At 29.6% G+C, this 14,329-nt stretch overlaps 1 protein-coding gene across 1 annotated transcript in view; it reads right to left on the bottom strand.

Moving 5' to 3' along the window:
- Positions 1-14,329, bottom strand: part of LOC122535116 (sodium/hydrogen exchanger 9B2-like) — a 147,927-nt gene that overhangs the window by 111,012 nt on the left and 22,586 nt on the right. Inside the window, exon 3 of the mRNA XM_043666344.1 lies at positions 10,549-10,749. Within this exon, the coding sequence (XP_043522279.1) occupies positions 10,549-10,749 (201 nt within the window). The remainder of the gene's footprint in view (positions 1-10,548; positions 10,750-14,329) is intronic.

Here is a 14,329-nt window from a genome sequence, read left to right as displayed (position 1 = left end):
AACCCATCTGGACCTACGGAACTCAACTTTGGTGTACAGTGAGCAACATCGAAACATTCCAACGCTTCCAATCAAAAACAGCAAGAATGATCGCAAATGCACCTTGGTATGTACATAACAAACGAAACAATCCACCGTGATCTCAGGATTCTTACAAAAGAGGAAGTATCAAAACACGGCAACAGATACAATTTACGCGTAAGTAGACACCCTAACACTTTGGCCACTCGACTGTTGAATTCTACAGTACATACACGAAGACTAAAAAGATACTACTCTCTGCGCCTTCACTATAGATTTATATAAACATCCGAACCTATGTATCTCATTAATCGACACTAGTAGTAACTACTCTGCATACCATTGACTCACGCCAGCCTACTTATAATCCTCAATGAAGATTGATTGTAACGAAATGAAAAAAAAAATATATATATATATTACAATTTTATAATTAAATATATATTATATATATTACAATTTTATAATTAAATATATATTATATATATTACAATTTTATAATTAAATATATATATATTATATATATTACAATTTTTCAATTTAAATTATCGACGAAAATGAAAAAAAATATATATATTACAATTTTATAATTGTAATTAAATATATATATTATTTTATAACTAAAATTATATATAAAATTATATATAAAAATAAAAATATATGTAATATATATATATTTTATATATAAAAAATTATATATAAAATTATATATAAAATTTTATAATTAAATATATATATTACATATATTACAATTATTCAATTTAAATTATTGACGTCATTGGAAATGAAAAAATATATATATATATTATATATATTTTTATTTTTATTTGAATATATATTACATAACGTATATATTATATATACATCAATTGTAATATATATATATATATTACAATTTTATAATTGTAATTAAATATATATATATATTATTTTATAATTAAAATTATATATAAAATTTATAAAATTATATATAAAAATAAAAATATGTATAATATATATATTTCATATATAAAAAATTGTATATAAAATCATGTATAAAATTTTATAATTAAATATATATATATATTATATATATTACAATTTTTCAATTTAAATTATCGACGCCATTGGTACAGTTTTGCTCCTCACTATAAGATACATACTTGATCTTTCTATAAAGCTACCGCGATATTGCCAAATTTCCACGACTCCCGAAAAACGGCAGCATTCTTCGCAAGAAACCAGATCGTCAATCAGAAGCAACTGGTTCGGAATCCTTCACGAACAAAATATCCAAAAATAATAAGAAAAAGAAAAAAAAAAAGAAGAACCGCCGAACGGCGCTTTCTCCATACTTAACGAACCTCCCCCACTCGCAGAAAGATTTCAATGCAACGCCAGCCGCGATCAAGCTCCACGGTGGTTATCGTGCAGCGAAAAGACTCGCCTCTTCTTGGCAAAAGTTTGAAAAAAGAACACGAGAGAGAGAGAGAGGAGGGAAAAGGAAAATCTTTCACTGGTTTCTTTTGCCGTGTAGAGAACGGTGAAACGAATATTTCCAGGCGAGACGCTCGACGTTGAAACCCTTGCCGGTTCGTCGATCGACCTACTGGCCCGCTTCTGTGTTTCTCGTCTCGTTTCTAAACCTTTTCTAGCTCCACGTTTCCTCGAATTCGCGGCGGGCGATTTCGATGCAGCTGGAAGCCAAGTTCAACGATTTCCTGGAGAATCGGTCTCTATTATCTTTTCTCTCTCTTTCTTTCCCCAGGAAAGTTTGTCTAGGAAAAAATGTACCAGAAAAAGTCGCTGATCAACCTCTCAGAGTGTACTGAAGGAACAACAATTTTTACCGTGTAATAACGAATGTACTTGTCATGCGAGAAAAGCAATTTAACTAAATTCCAGTGTGAAGTGCGTGTTTTTTTTAACTTTGTTAGGGAATTTTTTGCAAAGAAACTATTGTACCTTTCGCAGTCAAATTGACAGGGTTTATTTGTACGTATTTCAACGACGTTTAAAAATTTTTTGGGACAATGAAAGTTAAAATTAGTAGCACTGCATACTCTCAAACATAGTCGCTTTAAAAAAGGTCGTCGTCTCACGGTGTCCATGATTCCAACCATTCTGTTTGTCGGAAATAAAAAAGATCGTCCATGTCCCTTAATTAGCATGAGTTTGGTTAGAGCAGGTACCAAAACAAAAGAAAAAAGTCGGTAATTAAAAAAGTGGTGATACTTTGAAGTTCGATTATCGATTTTTGCATGTTTCTGTTAAACTTTGGAAGCCTAAAAAAATATAAAAAATACAATTTTTTGGTTGATTCTGATAGGGGCTATAGTCACACGTGTACTAAATGCGTATTTAAAATTTTGAGTCAATTGGTCAAGTAGATTTTGAGATATCATGGACACCGTTCTGAAAAACATAGTTTCCAGAAAAATGCCTTTAAAGTTTAGTATTGCGGTAACAATGACGCTGGTCGTCGCGCAAACAATAACTTCGTTAATTTTAGGAGTTTACATGTAAGGTTACAGAGATTTATTTTTTAAACTATGTTCTTTAAGAATATGCAAAAAAAAAATCGATTTTTTGAAAAGTTCACACTAGAATTCGCTCTTAAATTAAACTTTTTGTGAAAAATAAAACGTATTTGTAAATTTCAGACGTTCTAGAATATTTCGAGACTAGACTCGACTAGATTCTTTTTACATTATTTCTAAATATTTTCTTGCTACGATCGCTATCTTGCGCGATTTGTTGTACTCTACGAAAGTTGATCTGGATACTAACAGGATACAAGCACGAATCATCAAAATAATTAGGTTGGATTCACCATATTATTTTGAACGTAAAAGTCTGTTTCATAGTTTTCAATTGTTTTTTTTTTTTTTTAATTATAATTGCTCCATTTTAATGGAATTAACGATAGACAAATTTTAATTGAATAATATAATTTTTATCGTTACTGATGATATAACTTTTATGCGAAAATTTAAATTCTTGTGCAAAATAAATCAAAATTTTAAAAAATAACGAAAAGCTAATTTTATGAAGAACCTCGATATTTAGTTTGTTTTTAATCACCTCAAGCATCATATGTGGCATAGAATTTATTAATTTGTGTAAAGTTTCTAATTCAATACGAAAGAAATTTTCGCAAGTTTGAAAATAGGAAATGACGATAAATCAGGGTTGAGGAAAAATGGATTTTACAAAAACGAAATACTAAAATACGTTATTATCGGATTCATCGATTCAAGAGAAAACTGTTGAATTAAATACAAAGTTAACTGATAATAAAAGTTTCAAAGCGCCCAGTGATTACTAATAAACATCCATGTTTGAAAATTGTTGAACTTGTAATTGATCTGCAAATTTGATTCCTTCAGACCAATTATGCGAACGAATTTATCTCCTAAGTTAAACGAAAACGTAAAATAAAGCAGACTCTTTTTCAAAAAACAGTGATTGCATTTTTTTCTTATATAAACTAACTTTCGATTCTGAATTTAACGTCAAATTCAATATAAAAGAAATCAGCCCACACAGATTTCCAGTAAATTAACATTGTATCAAATATTACGTGTCAGCAATTAAATTAATCAAAGTCAAGTGAAAAGTAATAGTAATACGGACATATTGATAAATCCTGATTTATTATTAATATGTTTACGTTAAATATTCAAATCACACGAACGATAATAACATTCTACGTCAGCTTTCAACAGAGAGGAATTTCATACTATATACTGAATAATTACGTACAAATTAACACCGTATTTTCAACAAAACACTATATATCAAGTTTAATACACTTCTCGACAAAATTAAAGGGTCATTAAATTAAAACAGCTGTGCCCATACTCGTTTTAAAGGCCAGTGATTATTAGAAGTCTCCATTTTCACATTAACAGCTTAAATTTGTTTTCTTCAAAGAGCCTTTTCCATTGTAGAGAATATTGAAAAGTTCCTTCTCGAATTGTATAAATTCTAATGCTACCACGGAAATTCCTTTTTCAAATTAATTTCAACGCGACCTCGTAGAGGAAGGTCGCGCCTTTACACGTTTGTCGGTCAAAAGTTGATTTACGATTTCTCTTTCTGCGATTTTACTGCACCTTAAATGAAAGATGTGCATCAGGCATCGGAATTACTCAATTTAGTTTTACGGTCGAACTTGTACCTACTTGCCCAATATTTTTCTATAACAAGAAAGGATTTTCGAGAAAGACAGATTAAAGCGTGTGAAAGTAGAGACTTTGACCCTTTAAAAAACGAGCGCGAGCACAATGTTGTGCGATAATTTTTACAAAAGTTACAAAACTTCAAAAGTCGACGATTTTTCTGAAATTATTTAGTCACCGGATTTAATTTTACGGAGAAATGTATATTAATTCATTAAAAATTAAATAACAATTTACTACAGTATAAACTAGCGTAAATATTAGTGTGTAGTGTAAATTACTAAAATTTACTATAATTACTACAATTTACTACAGTATAAACTAGCGTAAATATTAATGTGTAGTGTAAATTACTAAAATTTACTATAATTATTACAATAAGTAACAATATCATAAATAATCATCGAAATATTTATGACGAAGGCGATACAACTTGACAAGCTATTCAAAAGCAGAAAATTAAATATTATTTCATCAAGTTCAGCGTGATCATTTTTATTTGCTGTTTCAGTTTACGACATCGATTTATCATAGATTATTGTATCTTTTATGTGTACGTATCAATTATAATTTCTTATAATGTATGTTTTACATTTTATTTTTTACAAAATTTCACTTTTCGTAGCAAGCTCTTTTATAATTAAATGTGATTATATTAATTTGTAAACTATAGCGATTATGATTATATTAATTTGTAAACTATAATTTTGTTATAATTACAATTGTAAATATGTAACCACGCGTGTAAAATAAATTACAAAATTGACGAATTTAGATAAAGATACAATGGTTAAAAAACAATAATTCCTTTTCCTAACGTTAAGATTAAAAAATCTGAATTTAATAATATACCTAAACTGATGATAATGTCTTGTAAATATTGCAGTTTACAAGTTACAGTTATCGTATGTGTCAGTTTAATTATACAAACGTAGTACTTGTCCAAAGGTTACTGTATACGTCGACCACATTCTGCGTCGTCATCCACTCTGAGAAACTGTTGGAACTACACGAGATCAAACAGCAACGAAAATAAAGAATCGGCCCAATTTTCCACGGGCTTCGTCTCTAGACCCGCTTTCGTTTTGATAAAGAAGCCGGCTGGCTCGTTGATCCCGTTTCCGCGCTCGCAACGGTCCATTGCCAGCGGTATCGTTATCGAGATGGATCGCGAGGCGTTAAAGAGCGGAATCGAAGCGGCCGTTCGTGCCAAAGCGTTATCTTTTATTGCACTTTTTATCGGGGATTGGGTCAAGCGTTAGCGGACCGTGAATCGTCGATCTGTAGAATGAACGAATGGGAAAGCAACGTTACCGCGTGCAATGTGTATTGTCTCTATACATGGTCACTATACTTGGATATTATTTAAATCAGAGATGGCCAACTGGCGGCCTTTGCTCCCACTTTTCTGATCCCCTCCACTGCGTTAGGGGCGCAGGACAGTTTGACGGGCGTAAAAATTACAAATATTTGGAGGGCTAGTAAAAAAAAGTATATATTTGATTGACATGACCTTTTGTGGTTCATTTTAACACATTATGAACTATAAAAAGCAACATTAAAAAGAGAAAAAAAGAGAGCTCTTATTTAACTTTTCAACGGCATCCACTTACATAACTATTTTCTTTACATTGCCTATCGGTGTGCATGATTCCAGCCAGACAGGATTAGTTGCAACAAAAAGGCAAAAAGAGTTCAAAAGTAAACAATATTCTCTAGGGATTGACGATCCAACATTTTCATTTCTGTGAAAATTATGAAAATAGCAGCTATTTGTTTTTCATGTATCGAATTTGTGCCAAAAATTTTTACGTTTTTTGTTTATATTTTTCGAAATTGTTAAAAATTAAAAAATTTTCAATCGTCAATCCCTAGTAAATGTTACACTAATCTTATGTACCAAGTTTGTGGACAGTAATCGGTTGGTTAGATTCCGACATATCTTGCACACCGTTTCTAAAAACCTAGTTTCGAGAAAAATGCGTTTAAAGTATCAGAAGTGTCATTTTTCATACGTATCCTTTACTTACTTTTTTCACTTATATACCGCGGCTCACAGCTTTTACAATTCACAACTAAATTGAATCCCTAATATGCGATTCACCAAAAGTAATATTTGAGTCACACGATTTACACTTTGTAATACTGCTTAAAGTTGTAAACAGCGATACAAATTCAATTATTTTGTATCCACGGATTTATTATTGTACCCCAAAATATGTCGTTTTAAAGGTTAGGACCTTTTGTATCTTATTTCTAAGACACTAAACTACTATTTAAACTACTAAAACAAAATAAAAAATCAATTTTTTGAAAATTTCACTATCCTGACCCCCCTAACCACTGATTGTGGACCATAACGAGTAACCAAACCATATACAATAATTCGTCGCTTCCTTTTTGAACTCGTCGGTGATATCACTGGATAGAAATTATTGAAAAATAATAAATTTATTATTTGTTTTGCCTGGGTTATACTTAAATATACTTAAAATTGAGGAAATATTGCAATTTTGAGACAAAAACTTCTCGACGTACGTGGCATGTCAATCCAGCGCAAGAGATTAAGAATATCACGGCCACAATACTCGTCTGAGTATATACAAGTGTCCTTTTTTAATCTATAAATGCCATTAGCTTCGAAACTATTCATTATTCAAAGAATGTCTCCTTTTTTCATTTTCAGAGGACATGTAATTTGGTACATCTAGTTTGTCTGGCAGAGTTCGATTAGACCGAGCTTCTAGTAGAAAGTTCATTATGTAATACTTGTATTGATATAATAAATTAACTGGAACAACTGGTCTTTGATGTGTTAAAATATTTAATACGTAAAAAATTATGGACATTCTCGGAGATTAACAAAATTGAAATCCTAAGCTTATAATCATTTATTACCTATTAACAGTGTTTAATTAGTTTTATGTTAAAAGTCACAAAAAATCGCAGAAAACGTTATTTTTTATTTTCATTATAATATATATAGTATACAATATACATTATAAACATAATTATATATATTAATAGCAAATACTAATAAAATATTATTAACTGATTAAAGCAGCTTCCATTGAATTTTTTACTGGTGGTTTTCTCAATCATTTACGTAATTTTATCAAAACAGATGCTAATATAACACTTGTCTTCATAAAAATATCGCCAAAAAAAACTAGATGTGCTAATATTTCTTGTACCCATTCTGTGTATCTTTCCTATATCTAATAATAATTGTTATTCTTCGATGAAATACAAGAAAATAAATATTTGATTCTAAAAAACAGTTCGTAATCATTTCGAGCATCACGTCGTCGCACGCGTTGGGAAAAACGTTCGCCAGAAAAGTTCGCTTCGAGATCGCTGCAAAAATTTCATGGAGTCAAATGTTTCCAATAAATATTCCCTCACGAAGATTGACACCGAATACGCGCTCCGATTCTGCTTCACGCTTCTCGACGAGCGAAACAGGGGGGAAAAAAGCAAACATCCCGCGCGAGAATCGGGAACGAGGAAAAAGCGAAAAAAGTCATAACCGTGACCATTTCCTCTGCAATTTTTGCAAGAACGACGCAAGCGAAATTTATACGAAAGCAAAACAAAGTTTTCGACTGATCTGCAGCTTCGATCTCTGTTTCTTTTTTCCTTTTTTCCTCTCTCATTTCACTTCGTCAGAAAGACGAAACGAAACGATGTTTCAACATCCAATGAACAACCTCATCGAGATTAAGAGACCTATTAGATATCCCAGACATTTTCCAGGATTTCGTAGCAAATCTCCTTACCATAATCGGATACCAAGGATCGGACACGCGATCAATCTGACCCGATACACGAATTAATCAATTCTGGCAACAAACTTTACATCCGGGATTGAACATTTGCAGAGCCGGACCTCTCCTTTTATTTTTTCATCATTTTTTAAAAATTCGTAATGTGATAGGTCAAGGATTTATTATATCACTCAGCTTTTCGTTAACCATGTGACGATAAATGATTTTCAAGAGGTCAGGACAGTTTGAAAATTTTAAAAAATTAATTTTTTTTTTTTTTAAATAGTAATTTGAAGTCTTAGAAATAAGATACTAAAGGTCCTAACCTTTAAAACGACATATTTTGGGGTACAATAATAAATCCAATAATGTTTACAACTTTAAGCAGTATTATAAAGTGTAAATCGTGTGACTCAAATATTACTTTTGGTGAATCGAATATTAGGGATTCAATTTAGTTGTGAATTGTAAGAGCTGTGAGCCGCGGTATATAAGTGAAAAAAGTAAGTAAAGGATACGTATGAAAAATGACGTGATTCTATAACTTTAAACGCGTTTTTCTCGAAACTAGGTTTTTAGAAACGGTGTGCAAGATATCTCGGTATCTAACCAAACGATTACCGTCAAACTTGGTACATAACTTTAGTGTAACATTTACTAGGGACTGACGATCGAAAATTTTTTAATTTTTAACAATTTCGAAAAATATAAACAAAAAATGTAAAAAATTTTGGCACATGAAAATATTCGATACATGAAAAACAAATAGCTGTTATTTTTAAAAGTTTCACAAAAATCAAAATATTGGATAGTCAGTCCCTAGAGAATATTGTTTACTTTTGAACTTTTTTTACCTTTTTGTCGCAACTAATCCTGTTTAGCTGGAATCATGCACACCGATAGGCAATGTAAAAAAAAAGTTATGTAAAAGGATGTCGTTAAAAAGTGAAATAAGAGCTCTCTTCTTTTCTCTTTTAATGTTGCTTTTTATAGTTCATAATATGTTAAAATAAACCACAAAAGGTCGTGTCAATCAAATATATACTTTTTTTTACTAGCCTTCCAAAGTACTCGTAATTTTTTGACCCGTCAAACTGTCCTGCCTGCTTAAACAAACACTATTCTTTTTATCTAATTAATTTTTGGAATTACATCAGTTACAGACAAATGTATATAAGGTGGGTGATAAATGTTAGATTTCTAACCATTTGCTTTGTAAAAATTTTCTTTTTCATCTTTTTTGATAGGCATAGCTATTGAAAAAAAGGTATACACAAATATAAACTCTTGCTCAGAAATCTTGAGGCAAGTATTGTTTAAAAATTGGAAACATTAAATAATACTTTATGCAACAAAGTATCTGCAAAATATTAATATATTAAGAATCGTACTAAATATGCGTGCAATTGAAAAATTTTGTGAAAACCTGACGATAAATATTAGAAATATTAAATGCGTCCCAAGATTTTTGATCATAAGTATATATAATATAGTATAGATTTTAATCCTATGCTTCTTTTCAATTTTCTTTGACAGACGTTAGTTATTATAATTTTTTACATTATGTCAGATATAGATGTACACTTATTAAGTATGTTATGAACGAGATATCTCGTGTCACAAAAATTGTTCATAAAGTGACAAGGGATTAATTAACTGAAAGAATTCAAGTTTCAAACTAGAATTTGCTCTTAAATAACAACAGAATTAACCTTCAATTGAAAGAATTGAAATTTCAAACTAAAATTCAAGTTTGGAAAGAAAACTAGAAATATGCGTTTTTTAAAAATAGAAAGCATAACGAACAGGTTAATCTTTTAGAATTTCTAGATTTCTATAGAATTAGACACAACAGAAACCATAGCAACGAAGAGGTTAATCTTATATTAAAAGATAAATTGGAGTTTCAAATTAAAATTCAAATTTTAAAAGAAAATTTCTTTTTTGAAACAGAGAGTTTCTTTTTTAAAATAGAAACAATAACAACGGATTAATCTTGAATTGAAAGAACTAACGTTTTAAACTAGAAGACCTAGAAATAGAATTTCTAGATTTCCATACAATTAGAATATTTTGTTTTTCAAACAGAAACAGAAAAACAAGAAAAAAAAATAGGTACGTATATACAAAAAATTTATTTTTATCAGAGAGTGTAGTACTTCTGAAATTTTTGATCTTTTGCTGATGATTATACCATTATATCGCATTATATATTACTGTATGTTATATATTATATATTATTACAATTGCATTACAATTGCATTATATCGATGCATGAAATATTTGGAATTCTTTTAAAATTTGGAAGAAACAACAGCGTTCAGAGCTAATTGTGATTGCGTTAAACATGGTCTTATTGTATAAAACACTTTGATATTTTATTTGAATATTTGAATAATATGACAATATATTTTATTGTCATATTATCTGAATAATATTTAAATAATATTACAATATATTTTGATGATTCATGTGAAAATGAAACACTTGCGAATGTCGGCTACGAACTTTTTCAATCGTCCAACATTTTATTAAATACGGCGGAAATGTCGTAAAATGTTGTAAAAACAATCGTGACTAAAAATTGGTGTACTCACGTCTCCCTTTTCCGGAACGTATTTAGCCAGCCAGCCCCATAGAACTCCAAACCCAAGACCTCCGACAATGGAGATGGGGCCCTGGAGGATCTGGTACCAGAGTGCGTCATCGGAGAACATGATGCTCTGCACTATCCCGTGGATGGCCACTGATGCTGCGTCATCGATTCCAGACACGGCGATGATCAAAGTTGGAATGCCCTAAAGGGGGAAAATATCGAATAAGTGCCACGATCAAATGAACAAAGACCGGTGAACGAAGAATAAATTAGACAATCGTTGAATTTGCAAAAATTTAGCTGCGCAATTTGATGAAATGCAGAAATGTAAAAAATCAACGATGATGTAAAATTTTTGCTACTTTCTTTCCAAAGAATGTAAAATAAGTACACATATATATCTTGTTTTCTTTTGTTTTTTTTTTTTTTTGTATGAAACATAATATAATCTTAAAATATAATCTAAATCATATAGAAATATATTCTGAATCTTAAATATATAAAAACAATAAATATCAATATTTTCTTCTGAGTGAAAATTATAAATTTATTCACATTATTTTCTTATACAAAAAAAAAAAAAAAAAGAAAATGTCGATTACTCCAATTTTATATTGATATTTTAAAGTAATAATTTTACATAATATATTTTTTACAAGCAGTAATATATACTTTTTCCTTTTTATAAAAATAAAACATAAATTACAATTTGTCAATTATTCCATCACTTACATTATGAATTAAATATAAATCAATTGTTAACTTGGGTGCCTCAATTTGATTGCATGCAAAAGAATAAAAATGTCCTGTGCATATAAAACTTCGATTTTCTTATGAATATATTCTTATTATGAAAATATGTGACGATGAACCAAAGGAATATGAAAATTTGCGAACAAGTACATTTTAACGCAAACACTTTCTATTTGTAACAAGATATTTCATATATTGTGACAGCGTTCTTTGCAAACATATGTAGCAAATTAATATAAACTTTTTTACCTTTAAATGTGAAATGTGAATACACTTGCTTCTTTTTATTAAATTTAAAATGCTATCTTTTTTCGTATTGCAAATCTTTTATTATATATCGTGTTGTTTGAGAAAAAACAAAACAAATGTTTTCATTCCTCGGTGCATAATTTCCCAAGTAAAATTGGTTTTTTAATAAATAAATAATTTAATTTTAATAATAAATAATTTCCCAAATAAAATTTGTTTTTTAATAAATAAATTATTATAATTAATAAATGTTTCAATACTTTTCTAATACCAGTGAATAAAAATTTATTTTTTAACGCCAATAAGAGGATAAAAACTAGATAAGAGGAACTATAATTTTCATCGGTATTCATAACCTGTATTCATAAATTCATAGATTATGATTTTGGTCATTTAAATTTTGCGTTTGTATCGATACAAAAATGTTCACAGAACATTTTTATATAACATTTTCCGTTATAAGAAAACAATGAACTTTTAGTTACTCATCGTGTGCTATAAGATAAGTGTATCGAAACAAATTATTTATTTATTTATTCGAAGAATTAAAAAAGTTGTATTGAAATAAATCCACGTCCATGAGGACGAAACTGTTGTGGGAGACATAGTCGGGTTACTGATTTAATATTACAGAATAAATACAACTGATGAAATATATTTAATCCTAAATATATATTAGGAAACATATAACCAATAGCAAAATATAATCAATAAAACATGTGAAATCCCAACTATGTTTAACTAAAATCACAAAAATAAGTGTAATCAATAATAAATATAATGAATAACACATATTCAATCCTAGATATATATTGAAAATCATAGAAACAAATGTAATCAATAACGCATATGCAATCCTAACTATGTTGAATTAAAATCACAGGAATATAAATAATCGATAATAAATATTTATCACTATCGTGTAATAAATTTATTATTAAAATAAAGCAATTTATTACAATTATAAAATAATTATTATTGTTATCATTATTACATAACGAATAAATTACTTTCGATCCCAAAATACGTATCAAAGTCGTAGGAATAAAAATTTAGACATCAATTTCGATGCAGCAAAGCAGAGTCCGGCATTATTTGAATAAATTCTTCGAATAAAATTTTATTCGTATAATATTTCGAATAAAGTCTTCGAATAAAATTTTATTCGAAATATCTATTAAAATAATGTAAAGAAAAAGATTCAGGAGCCCTTTTTTCACAATTTTGATTTAGTTAATAAATTTGCTTTTAGTACAATTTTTTGTTCGAACATTTTGTTGGTTAATTGTTTGCTTTAGGCGAATTTATTACAAATTGTTGCAAATAAAAACAAACGCTCTATTGAAGCAGAAGATGGCAAAAGAACGTTATATTTCAAAAATATATTTTTAATTATGGGATATGCGTTCAGAGATGTGTAATCATTTCTATTATCTGTAAAATATTGTAGTACAAGAAATTCTACGTTAACATTCGTTTGTAAATGTTGGTTGGTTGAAATGGATCCGCTTTATTAAATATTAAAAGCAAAGCAAATTTATTAAATAAACCAAAATTGTGAAAAAAGAACTCCCGACTCTTTTTCTTTACATTAGTTCAGTAAATATTTCGAATAAAATTTTATTCGAAGAATTTATTCGAAATATTATACGAATAAAATTTTATTCGAAGAATTCATTCGAAATGTCATTCAAATAAAATTTTATTCGAATAATGCCCAACTGTATGTTCGAATAAGATTTGTTCGAATAAATTTGACAGATTTATTCGTTATTGATTATTCGTTGTTCGAATGAAGTATGCCCAACTCTGCAGTAAAGTAAAGAAGAAACGAATTATTAGCCATCTTCAACGAGTTCGATCGCCAGGAGAGTCATCGCGACAGGGATCGGCCGCGGCTGATTCCGTACTTTTCATCCCCCAGCCGCCATAACTTTTCCTTATTTTCCAGGAAGCGACTACAACGTCCGCGATTCGCGGAAACCTCATTATCGGTTGCAATCAGATTCCACTGGCGGTAACTTGGGGAAACCATTAAGGAACTTTAAGGCTGAAACGTCCGAGGTCAGTGAAAATAATCCGGCCGTCTGATAGATGGACTCGGGGAAAGCGAGCTGGAGGAATCAGGAAAAATGAAGTGAAAAGAGAATGAAGGAAAGGGGGGAGGGAGAGTACTCTCTAACGAGAGCACGCTGGCGACTCTCTCTCGAAAAGCAATCCCGACCGCGATAGCTCGTACGGGATTTAAGTTGGACAATCGCTCCGGCGACTCTTCAAATCGCATTCAGTTGCTCCCTCGACAAACGTTTCGGTTCGTCAGCAATTCGTACAAGCTCTGTTTCGTTGTACGTTGTTCTTTTCTTTCTGTTTTTGTTCTTTTCCTTTTTTAAAATTATTATTTTATATTATTTTATTTTATTATTTTACTATTTCACTATTTTACTATTTTACTATTTCACTATTTTACTATTTTACTATTTTACTATTTTACTATTTTACTATTTTACTATTTTACAATTTTACAATTTTACAATTTTACAATTTTACAATTTTACAATTTTACAATTTTGCAATTGTACTATTTTGCAATTTTACTATTTTACTACCTTACTATTTTACTATTTTACTATTTTACTACTTTATTAGTTTACTACTTTACTACTTTATTACTTTACTACTTTACTACTTTACTACTTTAGTACTTTACTACTTTACTACTTTACTACTTTACTACTTTACTAGTTTACTACTTTACTACTTTACAATTTTACTATTTTACT

This window comes from Frieseomelitta varia, unplaced genomic scaffold (genome assembly GCF_011392965.1).
Source record: "Frieseomelitta varia isolate USP_RPSP 00005682 unplaced genomic scaffold, Fvar_1.2 scaffold_150, whole genome shotgun sequence".
Classification (NCBI taxonomy): Eukaryota; Metazoa; Arthropoda; class Insecta; order Hymenoptera; family Apidae; genus Frieseomelitta; species Frieseomelitta varia.
The sequence above is the reverse complement of the archived record's forward strand: the minus strand, read 5'-3'. Positions and strand labels throughout refer to the sequence as shown.